This window comes from Chiloscyllium plagiosum, unplaced genomic scaffold, assembly GCF_037043375.1.
Source record: "Chiloscyllium plagiosum isolate Xiang-an unplaced genomic scaffold, Cpla_swu_hap1 HiC_scaffold_9, whole genome shotgun sequence".
Classification (NCBI taxonomy): domain Eukaryota; kingdom Metazoa; phylum Chordata; class Chondrichthyes; order Orectolobiformes; family Hemiscylliidae; genus Chiloscyllium; species Chiloscyllium plagiosum.
The window spans coordinates 41,981,328-42,004,908 of record NW_028270147.1 but is presented as its reverse complement, the minus strand read 5'-3'; the positions used below and the strand labels follow the sequence as shown (position 1 = coordinate 42,004,908).

Genomic DNA, 23,581 nt, shown 5'->3' with positions numbered 1-23,581 from the left:
AGTACATGTAGAGACTGAGATAGGTGTTAAGAAAGCATGCAGTGTTGTAGATTTTATAAATAGGGGCACAGACCATAAGAGCAGGAAGGTTATGATGAACAAAAATAAGCCACTGACGATATTTCAGCTGGAGTGTTGTGTGCAATTCTGGGTACCACACTATGTGAGGGGCATGAATGCAATAGAGAGGACGCAACAGAAATTTACAAGAACATTCTAGGGATGAAGCACTTTTTTTTGGTTATGAGGAAAGATGAGAGAAGTTGGGACTATTTTTCCGGGAAAGAAGACGGCTGAGGGAGATTTTGAAATCACTAGAGTTCTGGCCAGAGTGGATAGGGAGAAACTGTCCCAACTCTTAAACTGATCGGGAAAACCAGAGGGCAGAATTTTAAAATGTTTTGTGTGCGTTCTCAAAAGTGCTTTGAAAGAAGCAAAAAAGGGTTGATAGATGAGGTGCATCTTCCCTCCAAAAGGGTCTCTTTACCTTATGCAGTAATGTGTATCTTATCCCCGGAATAAAATAATCTAGACATAGGTAATGTGGTATTGACTGTCCTCCTTCTTGGCTGTCCTCTCCACCCCAATTTTGGTGCTATCTGCAGACTTACTGATCATGTCCACATCCAAAACATTTATATAAATGACAAAAAGCAGTGGACTCAGCACCAATCCGTGTGGTACACTGCAGGTCACAGGCCTCCAGTCTGAAAAGCAACCCACCACCACTAATCTGTATCTTCTACCTTCGAGACAGTTCTGTACCAAATGTCTAGTTCCCTCTGTATTAATGTTTTAAATTAAAGCAGAAAATGCTGATAATTGCAGCTCAGTCAGCTTCTGTATTGAGAAAAGAGAAGGTGTTCTAGCTGAGTATCTTGCTTTTCCTGATGAAAGGCTCCTGCCCGAAACATTGATTTTCCAGCTCCTCGGATGCTGCCTGACCTTCTGTGTTTTCCAACACCATTCTAATCTTGACTCTAATCTCCAGCATCTGCAGTCCTCACTTTCGCCTATCTTACCTTGAGCCTAATGCTCATTTGGTGGCAGAATAGACAGGGCCAGATGTTTCTGGGATTGTTTTCTTGGTACAAATCCAACAGAAAGATTTTAGCAAGATTGAAATCAGAGTCTTGACATGCTGCATTAAGGTAACATCTTTACTTATGCTTCATGGTTTCTCCCGTTCTTTCCAGTGCTCTGAAAATGGTTTACCTTCAGTGTGGTGGCAATGATCCTGCTATTCTTGCCCAGATGCATGGTCTTCAGGCAGAGGCTCAACTTCTAGAAAAGTCTACACGGCCACCAAAGGAGAAAAAGAAAAGTATGTGAAGATAACTATCAACTTTATTCAGTTAGAAAATATATTTTATTTTTAGGGAAATTACTTCTAGAAGGAGGAGTTATTGTTATCTAAGAGATAAACCAAAAGCATTTTACCTGGATTTGTTTTGATCCTTACCCATTACAGAACATGAGTCACCTCACAGATCATTAGACGCTGAGCTTTTAGCTGTGGAACTTGAGAACCAGCGTCTGGAAGAAGAAATTTTAAAACTAAAGCTTCAGCGAGAGAGGAGGATCCCTGATGATGGTAGGTCTTGGACTCTCAGAAATGAACCTCATGCATATGGTTACACATTTCATGAGTAATTTAACATGATAATGAATAACCACGGATGGACAATCCATTGATGGAAAATCACAGACCTGATTAAGTGATCACTAAACTTTGCAGTTGCTATAATATAGTTGTATGTATATTGTTTATTTTTCAAAGAAAGGTAACTTTCCAGTCCAATAGCATGTGAGAAAACAAAACCAAGAGCTGAAAAGTGATACTGAATTGTAAGGTGTGCAATTACTGTATGCTTCAGTGTGTTCAGACATTAACACCCCTGTTTGTTAATTGCGTCTGTATTGTTTACTGAGTTGTATCAATTTAAATGTTGTAAGTCACTCACTGTTATGTACATTGTTCACGTCTTGAACTAGGTCTATTTTGAGCTATTATAAGATTTTATTTGAATTCAATGGTAGTAAAATCAGGATAATTTATGTAAACCAAATCTTATATGTTGCTAATGATTGTATTCTTTAGGAACATTTAATAAAATATAATTTAAATAGGAAAAATTGTCTGTTGTTAATAAGATAACATTTTACTTAATATAATGAGAAATATTAATGATCTAAGGAAATTTAGACTGAGAGAGGACATTTCAATCGACAAACCCAGGTCACACTACAGACCATGTGTGATCCACTATATCAGGAACTTTACACCTCTTTTAATTTTATAAAGAGAAGTTTTGCAAAATGTTTCCCTGACTCTTAAGGTAAATTACATTCTATTTGACCCATCAGTTATCATATTGGTATAACAGTTCCATAATCTGAGGAATGATTGTATTCCTACCACCATTCAATCATTTAAACACTGCATTTGCTTAAAATCTGAAATTAAATCAAAAAATGCTGTCTGTGCTGAGCATCTGTGGACAGAGAGCAGAGTATATATTTAATATAAAAACCAAAGAACTACTGGTGCTAGAAATCAGAAACAAAAACAGAAATTGCTGGAAAAACTCTGGCAGCATCTGTGGACAGAAAGCAGAGTTAAGGTTGTGGATCCAATAAATGTTTAGTCTGATGATCTTTCATCAGAACGTTCTATCTTTCAACATGAAAGATAGAAATGCTAGAGATTTTAAGTGAGAAGAAGGCATGGGGAGGGTGCAGGAAGTACAAAAGTTAAGGTCTCTATTAAGGTGCAGCACTGGAGAGATTTCATGATGCACAAATCAAAGAGAATGGTAATGAGCGCAGTAAAAAAAACAAAGGTTGTGTCCAGATGAGGTGTGATGCCAGTCTTCTTAATTCAACATGAAGAGATAAAGAAACAAGTCAATGAGAAACAAAAATGCATTGAACTAGAGCAAGGCAGAGGTTGTGAGTTAAACTTGTCAGCATTGAGTCTAGAAGGCAGTGGTAGGGAGCTGCTCCTTGGGCTTGTCAGGAATTTCACAGCAGCACCGTAGAAGGGCATTGACCGAAAGGTCAGAATGACAGCACAGTGGAAATCTAAATTGACAAACAATGGTCAACCTGAGGTCATGCTTTTGGATTGAACAGAGGTGTTCTGTAAAGTGGTCACACAGACTAGGTTTGATCTTCCTGCTGTAGAGGGCAACACAGTGACTAAATTGAAAAGAGTACAAGTTGGAAGGAGTGTTTGGAGCTTTGGATGATGAGAAGGGAGGAAATGAAAGGAGAGGTGTTGTGTCTCCTGTACTTGCACAGAAAAATGGGGAGAGTGTGCTTGGGTGACAGAGTGAACGAGGATGTTGAGCTGAGAATGGTCTCTTTGGGAATGCTGAAAAGGAGGGGAAGATATTTTGGTAGCATTACACTGGGTCTGATGAAACTTGCATAAGATGATTCATTGAACACAGGCTGATGGAGTGTGAGGAGGAAGCAAATGAGCTATTATGGTTCAACAGGGATTAGGAGGGGAAAGGAAGAATTATCCGAAGCACTGATGTGGAAAATAGCATCATTAGATTAAATGTGATGGAGCCAGGACAACTGGGAAAATGGCATTATATTCTTACTGCAAGTCGAATATGAGGAAATCTAGTTTAGATAGCCATGGGAGTCTGTGCCTTTGTACTGAATATTAGTTGATGGTTTATCTCTGGAAATGAAGACAGAGAATTTAAAAAAGGGGAGATAAGAGCCAGGGATTGACCAGGTGAAAGTGATGGAAGATTAGAAACAGAGTCAATGAAATTTTTAGAGTCGTGGTGAAAGCAGGAAGTGGAGCTAATGCAGTCACCAGTATACGAAACAAACAGATAATGGTGGGATGTAATTAGGAAAAGAGTAATAAATGTTCCACCCATCCCACAAAAAGCTCAGGCATAGCAAGGACTTTTATTTGGGCTAAAGTGAGTAGAAAGCTGAAAGAGAAGTTCCTCAAAATAAGATCAAACTCAGCCAGGCGGGGGAAGGTGTTGTAGATAGGATCTAGTTCGGTTTTTCTTTAAAGGAAGAAGCAGAGAGCTCCAAGACTTCCCTACATAGGAATGAAGGTGTAGAGCAATTGAATGCCTGAATGTTCGTAGTGAACCAGGAAACTGGAGACATTGGAGGAGATGTGAATGTAGGTAAGAAGAGCTTAATATTTGTCTTTATTTCAGTCTTCTTCCAAATAAAATATTCATTCCGATTGATATTAATGATTCTCACTAATTGTCTCCTATATTTTTCTCTCCTGAAAGCATTAGCACATTATTGAGGCACAGTTTAACACAAACTGCAGCCCTCTCATTTGCACTGGTGTGAACTTTGTCAATGAGTGTTACAGGCTGAACAGGCAGGATACCATAGATGAGCTGTTATAAATTCAGGTTTTACAGCAAATATATGATCTTTGTTACATCAGTGTTGCTTACTCCTTTAAGCAGATTATCTTGAGTATGTCATTTGGTCCAACAATTAAGTAACTTGTCGCATAGCCCAGGCATGTAGCAACAATGTCTCCGTGTTTTAATGAAAAATATCCACCTGAAGCAATAGCTCTGCATCTCTTCATAGGTGCTCCCTCATCCGAACATTTCCAGCATTTTGTTTTACTTATTACTAATAGTGGCAGGGCAGCAGCTGCAGTGATGGCAAGTGGGGGGCCTCTGGCTGCGGTAGACCCAGAGCAGGGACTCATTCAGCAGGGGCCAGTCATCAACTGCAGCAATGGCTGTGCCCAGAGTGGGAGCTCCTGGCTGCGGGAGCTCCTGGCTGCGGGAGACCCTGGCTGCGGGAGACCTGGAGCAGGAACCTTGCAGAGGTCTGGGAGCTGCATTTGGGACCCCTGATTGATGAAGATGAACTCTATTTAAGTACTTTTTACTCTTTTGTATCTCAAATTGGTGCCTGATAATGGTGATAGAACATTTTTCACTGTAACTCCCTAGATGTTTGACAATAAATCATTCATTCACTTAATGTCTTTGTGTGATCTGCATTGGATATTTATGCCTTTATTTTTAAACATGTATGAGCACACGTTTTTAAAAACAGAATCCTTAAAATTAACTTTTCTTTCAAATCCATTCTACGAAAAATAGACAAGATTTTTTAAATTCATTGATAGGATATGCAAATCACTGGCAAGGCCATCATTTATTTCCCATCCCTAGTTGCCCTTAAAAAAAATTATTAGTGAGTTACTTTCTGGAATTATTATAGTCCATGTGCTGTAGGTAACCACAATTCCATTAAGAGGGGTGCACCAGGATTTTGATCCAGTGACACTGAAGAAAACATTCACATATTTGCTAGTCTAGATGGTCCATGGGAGGGAAACTTGGAAACGGAGATATTCACAGGTATCTGCTGCCTCTTTCTCTTCCGCATGGCAGAGGTCCGAGGTTTGGAAGGTGCTTTTGAAGGAATTTTGATGAGTTGTTGCAGAGCATTTTGTAGATAGGACACATTGTGGTGATTATGCATCAGTGGTATAGGGAGTGAGTGTTCCTGGTGTTAAATGTGATACCAATCAAGTCAGCTACTTTGTCTTGCATAATGTTAAATTTCTTGAATTTTGTTGGAGCTGCATATATTCAGGCAATTGGACAGTATTCCATCAAACTCCTGACTTGTGCTTTCTAGTTGGTGGGCAGGCTTTGGGGAGTCAGGAGATCAGATGCTTGCCACAGGATTCTTAGTCTCTGACCTGATCTTCTAACCACAGTGTGTATATGTGTGTGTGTGTGTGTGTGTGTGTGTGTATATATATATATATGACTAGTACATATCAGCTTGATATGGCTCAAATGGCAACCCCCCAAGATTTTCATAATGGGATATTCAGTGTTGGTAATACCATTGAATAACAAGGTGCGATGTTTGGTTTCTGCTTTGTTGGAGCTTGTCATTTCCCAGCATTGTGAGGTGAAAAGCACTTGCTAGTTATCAGACCAAGCCTGGGTGTGGTCCAGATCGTTTTGGGTACAGTTTCTAAGGATAAACTGATATATTTAACATTGTGCAATCATTAGTTAAGATGTTTACCTCCTACCTTATAATGGAAGGAAAATTGAAGCAGCTGAAAATATTTGAGCCTAGGCCATTTCCCTGAGGTACTCCTGAAGTGATGCTCTTGAGCTGCGATGCTTGATCTCCGTAATCATAACCATCTTCCTTTATGTTAGGTTGGACTCCACCTAGTGCAGAGTGTTGTCTGTGATTCCCATTGATTCCAGTTTTGCTAGGGGTCTTTGATGCCAAACTCAGTCAAATGCAGCTTTGATGTCATGGGCAGCCACCCTCATGTTCCCTTCGAGGTCAGCTCATTTTCTATGTTTGCGCTGATACTGTAATGTGATCAGGAGATGAGTGGCCCTGGCAGGACCCAAAGTGAGCATCAGTGAGTGTTTTGGATGAGTAAATGCCACATGATAACATCACTAACAATGCCTCCCATCACTTTGTTGTTGATTGAGAGTGGATCATGAGGTGGTAATTGTTTGAGTTGACTTGTCCTGCTGTTGTGCACACAATATACTGGACCAATTTCCTGCATTACTGGGTAGATAAGAACATACCAACATACAAATTAGGAATAGGTGTAGGCCATTCAGCCTCTCGAGCCTGCTGCACCATTTAATAAAATTTGGCTGATTTGATTGTAACCTCAAATCCAGAATTCCCCCATCCCTAATAGCCTCTCAGCCCATTGCTTAACAAGACTCTATTGCCCTTTGCCTTAAAATATTCAAGGATACTGCTCCTGTCACCTTTTCCGGCAGAACATAGCAAAGACTGTCAAGCTTCTCAGATGTCCATGTTGTAATTGTATTCAAACAGCTTGAAGAGGAATATGGCTAGTTCTGGAGCACAAGTCTTCAGTTCTTTTGTTGGAATTATGTCAGGCCCATAATCAAAGCAGTATGGGAGGTGATGGCCAAGCGATATTATCATTGGACCATTAATCCAGAGACTCAGGTAATGTTTTGGGGACCTGGGTTCAAATCCAGTGAAAATCTGGAATTAAGAGTGTAATGATGACAATAAGACAATTCTTTGAAAAAACCCCTCTGGTTCACTAATGTCCTTTAGATAATGAAGCTGTCATCTTTACTTGGTCTGACCTGCATGTGACTCCAGACCCACAGGAACGTGGTTCATGCTAAGCTGCTCTCTGGGCAATTAGGGATGAGCAATAAATGCTGGCCTAGCCAGTACCACCTTCATCCTGTGAATGAATAAAATTAAACTATCCGGGGCCTTTTCTGTTCCTCCATGTTACATGGGATGAATTGAACTGAGGCTGAAGACTAATGTTTGTGGTGTGGGAGACCTCAGGGAGAGGCTGCAGTGGATCATCCACTCGGCACTGTTGGTGAAGTGTAAGAGCTTCAGCCTTGTCATTTGCACTGATGTACTGGGCTCCCTCATTATTGAGATGGGGATATTTACGAAGTCTCCTCCTGCACAGAGTTGTTTAATCTTCCACCAGCATTCGTGACTGGATGTGGCAGAACTACAGAGCTTAGACCTGATCTGTTGATTGTGGAAACACCAAATTCTATTGTATACTAATTACATTGTTTGACTCACAAGTAGTCCTGTGCTATAGCTTCAGCAGCCTGACACCTCATTTTTAGGTATGCCTGTAACTGCTTCTGGCATGTCCTTCTGCACCCTTCATTGAACAAGAGTTGATTCTCTGGGTTGGTGGTCATGTTAGAGTGGGTGATCTGCTCAGGCATGAGGTTGCAGGTTGTGTTGGAGTATTGTTCTGTTGCTGCTGATGCTCCACAGTGCTTCATGGATGTCCTGTCTTGAGTTGTTAGATCTGTTTGAAATCAATTCCATTCAGCATAGTCATATTGCCTTAAAAGACAATGTAGGCAACTCTCAGTGTGAAGACACAACATGGTCTCCACAAGACAGTAGTCACACCAACCAATACTGTCATGGACAAATGCATCCTCTTTCGGTAAATCGATGAGGATAAGTACATTTTTCCCTTTTGATTGTTCCCTTACAACCACATACCAGGCATAGGCATAGGCATAATCCTCTAGGGCTCAACTACCGAGTGATGTGAGGCAGAAGTCGGTACTGCAGATGCTGGAGATTAGAGTCAAGATTAGAGTGATATTGGAAAAGCACAGCAGGTCAGGTAGCATCTGAAGAGCAGGAAAAATTGATGTTTCGGGCAAAAGCCCTTCATTCCTGATGAAGGGCTTTTACCTGCTGCTGAGTCACTTTTGGTAATGGACCCTGGAATCCCCAACTTAGACTACATTCTGTGCCATTACTATTGTCACTGCTTTCTCCAGTTGGTGTTCAATGTGGAGCAGTACTGATTTATCAACTGAAGAAGCAAAATTTGTGCAAATTGCTAGGCTTCGTTGCCCCAAGTTTGTCCTGATGCCTTGAGAGTTCATGGGGTTCAAAGTCAATGTTGAGGACTCACAAGGCATTTTCCTCCCTACTAGGAGAAAGTGAAGACTGCAGATGTTGGAGATCAGAGTCGAAAAGTGTGGTGCTGGATAAGTGTGTGCTGCCTGACTGGCTGAGCTTTTCTAGCACCACACTTTTTGACTCATCTACCTCCCTACTGTACTTACAACTGTGCCACCAGCCTGGGTAAATCTGTCTGTTGGTGGGACAAGGCAAAAACAAGGGGTGTTAGTAGTGTCAGGGACGTAGTCATTCTTCATGAATCAGACCTTATGAATATTCTCAGGCTGTTGCTTGGCTAGTCTGTGGGACAGCTCCCAATTATGTCACAAGCCAAAAGGTGTTCAGAACAAGGACTTTACAGGATAGGGAGGTTTTCTCTTCTGTGTCTTAGCCAATACTGGATTGTCTATTGTGTTTCATTTCTTTCTTCAGACCTTGTAGTGGTTTGATACCACTGAGTGGTTTGCCAGGCCATTTCAGAACACATTTAAAACTCAACCATATTGCTGTGCATTTGGAATTAAACGCTGGCCAGACCAGATGAGGATAGTAGATTTCACTACCCTAAATGAGATTAGGGAATCAAACGGGTTTTTACAATAGTTAGCATTATTGCTATTATTCTAGCTTTTGATTCAATTTTATTGATTTCATTCAAATTTCACCATCAACCATTGTGGGATTTTGAACAAGTTTCCCCACAGCATTAGCCTCTGACCCTGGATCGCTATGGTGACAATACAGTGCTTCATGTTCACATTTGGAGAACCCTAACTCTCAAGAAATTTGGCCTAAAACTCCTCCAGTGCAGGAAATAAACGGTTAAAACTAACTTTATGACAAACTACTCAAGGAAAACAAGACCAAGAATTAACATCATAAACTCTTTTGGCATTGGTCATGATCAATTAATCGTTCTCATGACCTGCATAAATAAATTCCTAATTCCATGGTATCTATGTAATTAAATATTTCAGATAGACTCTGGCAACGGCTACGTCTGCAGTCATTCACAATCTCCAAATGCACGATACCTTGTCCTTTACTCAAGTTTGGTCCTTCGCTCGACTGCTGTGTCCGATTGTTAAAGAGCAATGAGGGTCTTGCAATCCACTTATGCGTATCTTAAGTGTATCCCATTTATCATGACCAGGGAATGGCATGGAGTTAACTTTAGATATGTGTGTAACTACCTTGTATATATGGTTATATTCAGAACAGAATGCTCCTCCTCATCTCACTGATACAGAGACTTGTGGTCAATTGCTACTCAAATACAGAGACACAAATGTAAATTTCCCAACAATTAGCATATCCCTTGTTTAATGTGTCAACTTGGATATATTGTGGATCCATAATTATCCATATTTCGCACTCCTCCTACATTGAACATCTCTTGCACTGCCATTTTCTGCGTAAAACTTGACGATAAAGATAGCATTAGCTTTAAATCTTGTGAATATCAAATTTTCTTGAGCTATACATCCTTACTCACTCCACACAGATACCAACTTTGGGCAAGAAAACCACCTCGAAGCAAACTGTCATTGAGACTAAGTTCCAGATTTCTGACTCTTGAATTATATGTAACACATGAATGTAATTCATGAAGTCATCAAATTAAGGAGCATACGATCATAATCTCTGCAGTACCTGAGCCACGTGCAAAAAGACAGAGTGCAAATCAGATTACAGAGATGAATATGTTTCTTTGTAAATAGTTTTCAAAAAACTGGTTCCAGTTCATGGATCACTGGCATCAATACTAGGGAAAGTGGGATTAGTACTAATGGCACAGTCTTCACCTGAATCATGGCGGGGGGGGGGGGGGGGGGGCACAGTCTTCACCTGAATCATGGCGGGGGGGGGGGGGGCAATGTTCTTGAAAACTACACAGTTAGGGAAATGGAGAAGATTTCTAACTAAATAGGGGAGTTAAGGGATCAAGTTTGTGAAGATGTGGTAAATCAGAGAGTCGTGGCAAAGCAATGCAAAAAGACATTAATATGGGAAAGGATAGATAAACCATGACAAGAAGGGATAGAGAGTACAAAACTAGGAGTAAAGTGACAGATAAGACGAGAAGTTACAAACAAAACTGAAGAGATCGCGCTAAAGATCACGTATCTGAATGCATGTAACATTGGAAACAAAGCAGCTGAACTGAGAGGGTAAACTAATTAAATAAATAAATGCAATTTTGAGCCATTCCAAAGACATGGTTGCAGGATGACATTGATTGGGATCTGAATATTGAAGTGTACATAAGATTTAGGAAGAAGAGGAAGGAGGCGCTCTGTTAGTTAATGATGCTGTTAGCACCACATAGAGTGATGGCATAGGTTCAGTAAACTAGGATATGGAAATGATTCGGATAGAGATGACAAACGATAAAGGGAAAAAAAATGACTTCCAAGAGTGGTAGCTAGGCCCTTTATCAGCAACCACATGGTTGGGTAGATCATAAAGGAAGAAATAATGGAACTTGTCATCAAAATATTGCAATAATCACAAGAGATTTCAATCTCCATATATATTGGAAAAGTCAGGTGGGCAAAAGTAGCCTAGATGAGGAATTCATAGAATGTTTTTGAGTGGCACAGTGGTTAGCACTGCTGCCTCACAGCGCCAGAGGGTTCAGTTCCCCCTCAGGCGACTCCCTGTGTGGAGTTTGCACATTCTCTCCATGTCTGCGTGGGTTTTCTCCGGGTGCTCCTGTTTCCTCCAACAATCCAAAAATGTGCAGGTTAGGTGAATCGGCCATGCTAAATTGCCCGTAGTGTTACGTGAAGGGGTAAATGTAGGGGAATGGGTCTGGGTGGGTTGCGCTTCGGCGGGTCAGTGTGGACTTGTTGGGCCAAAGGGCCTGTTTCTACACTGTAAGTAATCTAATCTAATCTAAATACAATATTCTATAGTGACCAGAAAGCAGGCTACACTCGACCTGGTACTGTGCAATGAGATAGGATTAATTAATGATCTCATAGTGACGGCACTCCCTAGGTAACAACAACCATAATATTTTGCATTCAGTTTGAGAGAGGGCGAGGGGGAGGGAAAGAGAGAGGACTGGATATGAGACTATTTTACAATCTTAAATAAGGACAATTACAAGGGCATGAAGTAGAGCTAACTAAAGTTAATTGGCAAATTCCAATGAGTAAAACAAATTTCTAAAGGACAGTCATACCTTTTGATGGTTATCTCAAAAGTTTAGAGATAGTAAGATAGTGAGACTAAAAGAAAGCATATAGAATTGTGCAAAAACTGGTGATTAGACAGAAAAAAACCCAGCAAAGAATGGCAAAAATAAATAAGGCAAATTAGAGTATGAGAGAAAGCTTGTTAGAAATATAAAAACACACAATACTCCAGATATGGTTTTACAAGAGGCTTGTGTAACCTTTATGTCTTTGTATTGCATTCCTCGAGCAGTGAATGATTATATTTAATGAGCTTTCCTGCATACCTCTGCGATTCATGCACTAACACATTCTCAGTTGGTGTTCTGACAGTAAAATAAAATGTCCTTTACTCCACATGTACCTCAATCATCCTTTTAAACAATGATGTTTGCCACATGAACTCCAGAAACCAATATTTTCATTCTCTGAACCTTCTTCCTCTAAACAAATTTCCAAGGACAGGTTGTACGATTGCATAGCACTGCAGCAGATAATCATTGGTTGAATCTTAAATATCAGCATGGCTTTGCATTAGATTAGTAGCTGGTGTTGTGTGATTTTTAACTTTGTCCACCCCAGTCCAACACCAGCACCTCCACATCAGCAGATATACTGTAAGGTGATTGTGTAAAATGTAACTTTGTGGAGCTTGATGGAACAGAAGTGTTCCTGCTGGATCCACAGTGGACTGCTGCCACTCCAGGAACTGGTAGCAGAGGCTTCTAGGCTTATGTGGTTTTATTCAAATATATTTATATTTGGTACCATGGTAGGAGCAGGAAGCCAAGAACAATAACATATTAGGGATCAAGATGACAAAATACCAAATAAGGAAAGATTGGCACAGTTAAGTGACAAAGAGAAGAGAGGAGAGACCTGTCAGCATGCCTGTCAGTTTGGAAGATAGGGAAAATGCGCATGAGTGTGAAAGCTCATGAAGTGAAGTACATTGAATGAAGGTTCTTATTGCTACTGCCTCCCATTTGGTCTTATTTTTGTATGACTATGTTGGACAGTTATGATAAATTCCTGCTTAGGGGAGACTGTGCCTCAGTACAAAGAAACTGAACCATTGTGCAGACCTGAAATTTGTCAACAGGAAGTGGTATGTACAAAATAAAGATAGAATAGATAATTTTAAAATACTATCTCAATTATATCTGTCTGCTGTACTCCAGTTGTTCCTGGCTTTCTAGCTCCACTTGGCAAGGTGGCTACACTTGGGCTCAATTCTCCACGAGGCAATACCACAGGAGATCAACTAATTATCATTAGTTTGCAGAACAGAATGATGCCAACAGAGTGGGTTCAATTCCTGCACTGGCTAAAGTTACCTTGAAATCTCTCCCCACATTTGAGGTGTGATGACCCTCCAGTTAAATTGTCTCCAGTCAAGTTTCTGTAGAGGGAGCAACCCTATGGACCATTAAGATTATGGTGACATTACCTTATACTTGAGAAAATCTGTCTAGTTTCTTTATGAAACCTTATTTTGATTTTTGCAAAGAATGATGGGAATTGTTTTTATTTTAGATTAGACTACCTACAGAGTGGAAACAGGCCTTCGGCCCAACAAGTCCACACATCAACCCTCCGAAGAGAAACCCACCCCCCTATATCTACCCCTGACTAATCCACCTAGCACCACAGGCAATTTAACATGGCCAATTCACCTGACCTGCACATCTTTGGACTGTGGGAGGAAACCAGAGCACCCGGAGGAAACCCACGCAAACACGAGGAGAATGTGCAAACTCCTCACAGACAGTTGGCCGAGGCTGGAATTGAACCCGGGTCCCTGGCGCTGTGAGGTAGCAGTGCTAATCACTGAGCCACCGTGCCGCCCATTTTAATAGATATTTGTATAGCATATCTTGAAAATGTTTAGGTGGCATGATGGCTCAGTGATTAGCACTGTTATCTTGCAGTGCTAGGGACCCAGGCTCAGTTCCACCTCAGGCGACTGTGTGGAGTTTGCACATTCTCCCCGTGTCTGCGTGGGTTTCCTCCCACAATCCAAAGATGTGCAGGTCAGGTGAATTGGCCGTGCTAAATTGCCAGTAGTATTAGGTGCATTAGGCAGAGGTAAATGTGGGGTGGATTACTCTTCGGAGGGTTGGTGTGGACTTGTTGGGTCAAATGGCCTCATTCCACACTGTAGGTAATCTAATGTTTCTCTTCTCTTCGTGTCACAATCCTTGTCCACCATTTTTTAAAATGGACTAATGTTCATGTATGCTGTGGGACACGATTGAACCTCAAGTTGTAGAAAAATATTCCAGTTATGGAAAAATAAACTTGTAGGAGTATTTGTATTTAATTGGTTATAAATATAACAACATTTCTACTGCTTTGCTTCAGAATTGGAAAAGGAAATGCAGGAAATGCACCGGGAACACACAAAGAAAATCAATGACCTGCAAGAAGAAATTGAGATGCTGAAAAGTGAAGCCAATAAATTGCGAACGCGAAAAGGGTTAAGGTCTCAACATCTGCACCCACCTCCACCTCCGCCCCCACCCCCAATCCCTCCCACTCATTCAACTCTGAACCAACATACTCAGGGGTCTCACATGGTAAGTACAATTCTTTTCTCTGCTGGGAAAAAACAATTTAATTACAAGAGAGATTTTAAGATTTCCTGCTGTTCTGAACATTCTGGAGAGAGATTATATCAGTAGCTATTGTTTGAGTAAATCTAATATGTTTATAACAATTTCATAACTGGGTAACTGATCAGATAACCATAGAATTATCATTTGGAATAATTATGTGGACATTTTCATTATTTTAGATAGTATTCCACACTACTCGTACAGGTCTTGATATTCAGAATCTTTTGATTTCAGCAATTTCACTCAATTGCATCATAACATGTAGTGTAACGTGACACTGATTTGTGGGTATTTTCATAAAAATGTACAGATGATCATGATGCCCCATTCTGTCTCAAAGCATAAGTTTTTAAAAATGTATTGACACTATGTGGTTTCTTCTCTGTAGCTAATCCTTTACCTTGCAAATGTTTTTACCACAAATCTTAGTTTACAGCTAACCCAGAATGGTCAGACGAAAATTTCCTGTTATGAAATAAAATTTGTTGTCGAGCAGGCAATTTCCTGCATCCAGTGAAGAAAGGTTCACAGCTTTATTTGCTACATTCTCTGTCACCATGTCCTCTCTCCCCTCCCCCACTCCAGAGGAACCATCAGTTCTTTCCAGTTTGGCAGTTAGACAAACCACCTCATGACCTGTCTTACCTGCCAATCTCCCTTACAACCTATCCACTCCACCCTCCTCTCTGACCTATCACCTCCATCCCCACCCTCCCCATTCACCTATTGTACTCTATCCTACTTCCCCCCCATTTATCTCTCCACCCTGGAGGCTTCCTGCCTCTATTACTGATGAAGGGCTTTTGCCTGAAACGTCGATTCTCCTGCTCCTCGGGTGTTGCCTGACCTGCTGTGCTTTTCCAGCACCACTCTAATCTAAACACCACTGTTCTGCCTTTTTCACATCGTGATCACTTAATGTGAACTATCAGCACCCTCTCTCCTCCAGCACTCCAACCTGCCTACCCTCTACTAATGAGTAAATGTTGTCCCTTCCACACTTTATGCCAGTTCTGATGAAGAGTCATTTAGGTTCGAAACATTAGCTTACTCTCTCTTCACGGATGCTGCCTGACCTGCTGTGATCTCCAGCAATTTTTGTTTTCAGTCAAAGGTTTACAACTCAAAGTTGCTCACAGTCTTTACGTTTTCAGCATCATTGAGAAACAACAAGGAATACTATGGTAGAAAATGCAGCAAAGCAAAAACTAGGTGGTAGCCTAGGATTAAGTCATATGGCATTGGGAAAAAAAAGACGAAGTTTGCTCTATATCAAATCCATGCTAAACATAATCTGAAAATGTTCATATTGACATTGAGTGTGCAGATTGTCTATGTAAGATATTTGACCATGCTGGTGTGTTTCACCTTGTGATGAAGTTGAAGAATTCACCAACAACCTAAAAACTTTAATCTATAACTTTTATAGAGCCATGCCAGACCTCAAACACCAATGATTGCCAAACATTTACTTGATCCTCCAGATGTTTTAGGACCTGCACCTTATGACCCAGCGTAAGTAGCAATATTTTTGCATTTTGCACATTCAATTATTTCTATCCTCTGAGCATCCAATTGTCCATCACACACCATTGTACATTGATGCTTTCCCTGATTCATTAACAGTTCAGCTTTCAGACCTAGGCTATGTCATGGCATACCATAGTTATACTTTAACTTTTGTTGAGAATGGCCATTTCCACCACTGAACTAAGTTTTCATATTTTGAATATTGTCCATGCCCAGTGTTATTTGTCGTCGTCGTCTTTAATTGTCATGGATTAGATAGCAGAGAGATGGCAAACTGCCAAACTCTCAGTTTCCATGCTGTGCTTTAACTGACTCGTACTTCCATTTTAATCTGGGGCCAACTATTATGCAAGATTTGTACCCTAAGGCTCTCTATTCAATCTTCCTTTTAAATACCATGGCAAGACTGACTACTGATGCATTTTCAAGCTGCTCAGACTTTCATCTTTGCCTCTTGAAATCTCGATGTGGAGGTGCTGCTGTTGGATTGGGGTGGACAAAGTTAAAAATCACACAACACCAGGTTACAGTCTAACAAGTTTATTTGGAAGCACTAGCTTTTGGAGCGCTGCTCCTTCATCAGGAACCTGATGAAGAAGTAGCGCTGCGAAAGCTAGTAGTTCCAAATAAACTTGTTGGACTAAAACCTGGTGTTGTGTGATTTTTAACTCTTGCCAACTCAGAAACTCCTTGTTACTGCTGAATAAGAAAAATTATAGAATGAGATTAGTTTAGTCCTGCATGCTCTGCTGAGTTTATCTCTACAGAAGCCCAGTGATTCATATCAGGATAAAATGTCATGAAAGGAAAAGTCTGATTGGCTTCAATGATTTTTGCTGTGATGAGGTGTTGGACTTGGGCAACTTCAGAAAGTATTGCAGCTTAGCCTGCACTCTAACCTTGACCTCCAGATCTCTCCACTACTCTTTCCCTATCCAAAAAAAGTCTTTTTCAGTTCTTGAACAGGTCATGGCACCAAGAACATTCTGATTTGAGGCTGATGCTTCTTAATAGTGGAAAGGGAAAGTGTGTATCACCATCTTGTGAGCCATTTTTTCAATCAAGGTGTGAATAGCAAGGGCAGAGGAAAACAGTGAAGTAGAAGTGATGGTTGCCTTGGTTACCCATATATACTGATAGAAGTGAGAAAATCTGATGAAAATAAATTTACATTGAGTTAATTCATTTCCTGATATCAGATTAGCTCAATAAATGTGCGCTTGAATTTCATGTCATATATCCATAGAGAAGTACAGCACGGAAAGTGTGCAGTTAACTCTTCTACCCAATATATCCTACATCAATGTACTTTTACAACAGGTAATACATGAGGTAATCTCTCACAGAGGTTCCAATATCCAAATGATTTAAAGATGAAAAACATCTTCTGAGGCCACCACCTTTTAATTCTTTGCTGTGCTGAGACCTTTTATTCAAAAAACTGATCTAAAAGCCAAGAAGTACTTCTGTTCATGTTTAATGTTATGAAAGAAATAATTACACTGTCTACCCTGCACAATACAAGATAATTTCCAACTGGCATCATGCCAGCTCAAAAGCACTGGGAATATGTCAATGCACTTGGGGCATTTGAAATTACAGTTTGCACCATTGAACAGGATATTGATATAATGCCTTCAGGTGTAACACATGGCTCCTCTGCTGCAACATGTCTGATATTTTAGCTCTCAAGTTATCCTTGAATTTAACTTTTAAAGAATGCCTTGTTTTATAACTAATATTTTTGATTCCAGAGCAGGGTTTGTTGTCTTTTATGATTTTCTTCTTGGCCTTGGCCCAACCTATCGCCTCATCCGTCTGGTTACTGGTTTGTACAATAATGGTCATGAGATGGGGAAGCCATCTGCCTTACCTGCAGTGTACTGTGAAGTGGGAGTTGGACCTCACTACTTGTCTGAAGGACTCAAAGGCAACTTTGGAATATTATCTGCAAAGCAGCCAGTACCAAGGTAATGGGCATATGATAGAAATATTTTACATCTGAAATAGATCTGTTCACATTGCATCAGTGTGCACTAGTGAGGAGAATTATAGAAAATTATAGAGTCATACAGCACAGAAACAGACCCTTCAGCCCAAACATAATCCCAAGCTAAACTCGTCCCACCTGCCTGCCGCTGGCCCATATCCCTCCAAACCTTTTCTATTCATGTACCTATCCAAATGTCTTTTAAATGCTGTAATCGTACCCACATTCACCACTTCCTCTGGAAATTCGTTGTACACGCAAACCACCATCCGAGTAGAAAGAAAATTGCTCCTCATGTCTTTTTTAAACCTCACTCCGCTCATCTTAAAAATGTGTCCCCTAGTCTTGAAATCCCCTGTCGTAAAGACAAGTACCATTAACTCTATCTATACCCCTCATTATTTTATAAACTTCTATAAGATCCCTTCTCAACCTCTTATGCTCCAGTGAAAAAGTCCCAGCCTATCTAGCCTTTCTTTATAACTCAAACCTTTCATGTCTGGCAACAGACTGGTTAATCTCTTGTGAACCCTCTCCAGATCAATAATATCCTTCGTATAACTGGGTGACCAGAACAGGACACAGTAGTTGGACTTGGGAGCATATCTGGGTTGCCTGAGGTGTAGGATGCTATCGTTTGCATGCACTGAGAGGGCCATCTGACAACACTGTGAAATCCACCAACAAGGAAGTGGTTCCATTCAATTAATGTCAAGGTGATCTATGATCACTGCTACCACTTTCTGTACAGTGTGTGCATACTATCCTTGCTGTTACCATGACTCCTATATCCTGGAGCACTCTCACATACCTGTTGCTTTTGAGGGTCCAGCTGCCTACAAAGTGGGTTACTGGCAGACAAGGGCTACCCACCTCGACCATGGCTTGTAACAACATTGCACAATCCCCTGACTTATGAGGGACGCAAATATAATGCAGCCCATGCCTCAGTCAGGGCCACGGCGGAACAGAGTAAATGACTGTTGAGGATACAGTCCTTCTGCTTGGACCAATATGGAAGGGGCCTTCCAGTATAGCCTGGAGAGAGTGTGCCACATCATCCTGGTGTGTTGTTCCATAATTCGAGCAGGCAATGAAACCATGTACTGGAAGCTGAGGAATTGGGGGGAGCAGGAGCATGAGCAATCTTCTGAGAGGAAGGGCGAAGGCACAGCTCAGCTTGGCAGGGTGTTACAAGGCAGACAGAATCTTATTGACAATTCCTTGCAATAGATGTGAGCTGGATCAAGCAGATAATTGTGAACTAAAATATTCTTTGGTCATAATGCCAAAGTATGGTTTGCATTGCTGGGGCAAAAGTCAACTTCTATTGGTTTGGTTTGTGTTCCATTTTGCTTTCTGTAAATAAAAGCCCATGTTTGTATTTGTCCATTTGCTTGCCTATATGTGGTGTTCACCTACTGGATAATGACAATCTTAAACTGCAGCTAGAGTAGGAGGATAGGGTCGCACGTGCATTGGAGTGTCAGCCATGTTGGCTTTGTGACATGGGCAGCCTGTCTTCGGATTTATTGTACCAGGTGTACAGAGGATTTTCAAAGGGATGCTGGTCTATCAGCAGTTATTCACTAATTGTTTCTGGGAGCTTCATTCAAATGTAAGAAATGGAGCACATTTGATAAGATATGGCAAAAGAACCCACTAGGCCTCAAGATGAATAAAACCTCCAAAAATCCCAATGTGACTCAGACTTAACCAAAAAAATGTATTCAAAGGTCTCAAACAGAAAAAGGTCAAGGATGCAATTTTTCTAATTTTCATTTGTTTGTATCTGCTGTTAGAGTCCGTCCTTCCCCAGGAGTCTCATTAGTAATTGAACTCCAAGCTGCAGGGGGCTTTGATCCATATGGCCAGGAAATCCAGCGCCTGGTTTCTAGAGGCTGGGCGAAGATTGATATATTTGATGATCACAATCAGGTCATCAGTGGACGCTGGAAGGTTCCAATACGCTGTCTACCAGTAAGACCATCGCTCACAACTGGCCAGCTCAATGGAATTCCTCAGGTATAGTAGTTACATTTACCAAAATTAAAAAAGTAGCACAATAGGCTATATCTTCTTCTTCATCGCAGACCGGTATTGCAGATTGAATGTTATTGAAACGAAACTCATGTCCTCATCTACACATGGTCAGCTACATATTCCACCTCCTATATTGTTGAAGGAGAAACTCTGGAATATTTTGACTCTTCCCATACATTGTCAACCACCTCCATCAAAGTATACCATTATCAAGGAGATCTCAACATCAGATCAACTATGCCAGCTCAGCCGTCTACAAACCACATTACAGAATCAAGTAGTGTTTGACAACAAAGAACCCTGCAAGAAAACAGAAGTCCTTGTAAAGCAGTTGAAGTCACCACAGTCCTACCCGACAGAGAGACTGAGCTGTGTATCAGAGACATATAGGAGAGCTACAGAAATTCCATTAACAACACCTCCAATATATCATCCAGATCCAATGGGAGGACCATTGAACAAACACAAGTGTCCTTGAATCCAGCTCCGCAAGCATTCAGGCTGAGCCCCTGCAAAGTCTCTGCTAAGCTCCTTTAAGAAGAGGCAGTGAAACAGCAGAAAAGGAAAGCAGAGGAATCATTCTACACTCCACATCTAAATACCTCATTGTGACACCTTGCTCCATGTGCTCGAAGATCTGTGGGTTGAGAAATGGATTGTTCAGTCACATGAAGACTCAGGGCAGAGAATTCACAACCCCGAGGAACTGTTACGCTGATTGCAAAAATGAGGAAGGCCATTCAGCCTATTTTTGTTGATGTGTGCAGAACTCATAAACCAAAATCACTGCTTTCTGGAATTGCATTCTATCACTTGATCACCTTTTGTGTGAAAAGTAACTAAATTTCCACTATCAGTCATCAACTTGCCGCTCAGTTAAAACCTGAAACCTCCAATTCAAAATAATGCACTAACTGAAAGGGTGATGGAAGTAGATTGAGTCACCGCTTTCAGAAATAAATTAAATCTATACTTACAAGGAGAAATTTTCAAAGCAATGGGAGAAGAGCAGAAGAGTGGAATTAATTAGTTAACTCTTTCAACTTGCACAAAAACAATGTGCTGAATAGGTCTTTTTGTGTATTGTATAATTTCATGATTCTATAATATCTTCCTAAAAATGGTCAGAAGTCACATGACACTAGGTTATTGTCCAACAGGTTTATTTGAAATGACAAGCTTTTGGAGTGCTGCCCCTTTGTCAGGTGAGGAGCAGTGCTGCAAAAGCTTGTGATTTCAAATAAACCTGGTGTTGTGTGACTTCTGACCTTGTCCACCCCAATACAACACTGGCACCTCCTTCAGTCCTAAAAATGGACATGTTCAGCTGAAATTTGAGAGTCTAGAACCAACAGACACAGTTTCAAAATGACTGCAGGCCATTTTGGACTGAGATAAGGAGTCTTCATCCAGAGGGGCATGAATCTTTGGCATTTTCTGCTCCAGAGTGCTGTAGAAACTCAGTCATTGAGTAAGTTCAAGATAGAGATTGATAGATTCATAGATCTTAATGCCATCAAGGAATTAGGGAATACTGTGGGAAAATGGTATTGAGGTAGCAATACCATTTTCAGCCATGATCTAGAGCATTGCAGCAGGTTCAAGAGGCTGAATGATCTACTCTTCCTCCTATGTTCATTGAATTGTGGAATGCAATTCACAATTAGAATGATAAAGGTTGTGGAATGTGGACAGCCGTTATATTGATCTTCAGTGCACTACCAATGAAATAAAATTTACCATTTAGACAATTCCAGTTACATGTTTTCTTTCTCTAGCATTTTAAGCCTAGGGCAATTAATCTGTTTGAAGTTTGAATTCTTGCCCCATTACAAAGCCAGCTAATAATCTGACCTCATATCATCATGGGAAGGATCCCAGATATTTTTTTTTCTCCATATTTTAAGTCATTTCTACATACTTACAGTACCTAACTGAATGACAATTTTTCACATTCCAAAGTGTTGTAATTTCTAACAATGTTTTAATTATGCTGTGACTCAAATGAAGAGATCTCTAAAAATGATTTTCTAATTGATTCTTTAGTTAAAACTTACATGAGGAACTATTTATAGTTGTAGAAGTTCCACCATTTACAGGGATTTGGGTATAGGAGATGGTGAAGAAGAAATATGTGTTGTTTACATGAATATGTATAGCAAAGCAATATGCTTGCAATACTTACCGTGCTTTTAGAAGGGAGAGTAGGCAGAAGAAACTACTCATGTACCAATAAAATTGATAGATGATTCTCTTTCATTTTAATTCTTTTTAGGTTGGCAGTGCTGAAGTTTACCTACGAGTGTTAAATGCTAGAGATGCTGATGTGCATTCAATGGCCACAGTTGATCCTCACAAGTCTTCCATGTATCAGTATCCACCATTGGTGAGTCTCTGCCACAGCAAAGAATGGATTTTCCTCTGTATTATTTCTATGATTGTTGGTACAGGAAACTGAATTGGTATCATATTGGAGTTGAGTTGGTGAGCAAACGTTTTACATGGACCTCATAGATCACAAGAAAATCCAGCCCACAAAATCATGGGTATATAATTCTTAAATTTTCTACACTTTTTTTTAATTTTAATTGGAATTATAAATTCAAGTTCCTATCAGAATGTTAACTGCTATATAGATCTGATAGATTGTGTTCTTTTAGTTTCCTTCTAAATTTACATTTGAAGATAATAAGTACATTGATAGAGAGCATAAAGATGTGTTGAAAGTTTAATTGGACAATAATATAAATTTAGTGCTAATTATGGCATTTTATTTGCAGATATCAAGTCGCAGTGCCCCTCTTGCTGAATCCCAGCCTCCCCCTCAACACCTGTCTTATCATCATCCTGCGGTTCAATACCTCTCTCATCCTCCTCATGTTGACCTGCCTCCTACTGAGGGCTACAATGACCACCACAAAGTTAATCAAAGGTGAGAGAGGGAAAGGTTAAGAGCGATCCTTTCTTTGACTACTCCCTACAGAGATGTCACAATCTGAACATATGACAGTGTTAAAGCCTAAAAATGATTAACTTCAAGGAAGATCAAAATGACTTATTGAAAGTGACAATTTTTATGAAAATTGCAAACAATCTATTGAAACCCAAATATACACTGTGAAATGTAATACCGTTTTGTGAAAAATTGTGACACTAAATTTAATACACTATGATACAGATAGTTTCTCAGAAGATACTATACCTTGTTTCAAGTTTAATTCAATTGTATAACTGTGATAGATTCCAGTACATTTGCTACTGATTTATTGTATCTGATTTCAGTGTTAATAAAAAAAAGTTTTAAAAACCTGCATGAAAAAATTTGTGTTCCAATAGACAAACAAGAATCAAATGTTTTTGAAAGAGTAAGCTCATTGAGGACATAAATACAACCTGCAGTAAACCTTACCAGTTAGGGAGAAGAAACAGGAGCGGGGTAGGCCACTTGGTGCTTTGAGCTATGGTCACCATTCAACAAGACCATGGCTGTTTCTCAATCGTACCTTCCCACATATTGTTTAATTCCCTTTGTACCCAATTGTCCTCTGTCTTGAACATACTCAATAAGTGAGCTCCACAGCTCTCTCAGAGATAGATTTCGAGACATTCATAAGCCTTGACTGAAGAAATATTTCCTTATGTCAGCCCTAAATGGCTGAAATTGAGGCAAGACACAACAGATTTTGTTTTGAAAAAGTTATTTATTGTTTCTTATCAATTCCAATTGTGAATAAAAGTTTGGT

The 23,581-nt window shown here is 40.2% G+C and overlaps 1 protein-coding gene across 2 annotated transcripts in view; it reads left to right on the top strand.

Moving 5' to 3' along the window:
- Positions 1-23,127, top strand: part of ccdc17 (coiled-coil domain containing 17) — a 130,709-nt gene extending 107,582 nt beyond the window's left edge. For both annotated transcript variants that reach the window (XM_087990575.1, XM_043699126.2), the window contains 8 exons: positions 1,197-1,324; positions 1,472-1,594; positions 14,022-14,236; positions 15,705-15,790; positions 17,560-17,775; positions 19,598-19,820; positions 22,114-22,224; positions 22,619-23,127. In XM_087990575.1, coding sequence (XP_087846701.1) covers positions 1,197-1,324; positions 1,472-1,594; positions 14,022-14,236; positions 15,705-15,790; positions 17,560-17,775; positions 19,598-19,820; positions 22,114-22,224; positions 22,619-22,774 — 1,258 coding nt within the window. In that variant the 3' untranslated portion in view covers positions 22,775-23,127. The remainder of the gene's footprint in view (positions 1-1,196; positions 1,325-1,471; positions 1,595-14,021; positions 14,237-15,704; positions 15,791-17,559; positions 17,776-19,597; positions 19,821-22,113; positions 22,225-22,618) is intronic.
- Positions 23,128-23,581: the final 454 nt, after the last annotated feature.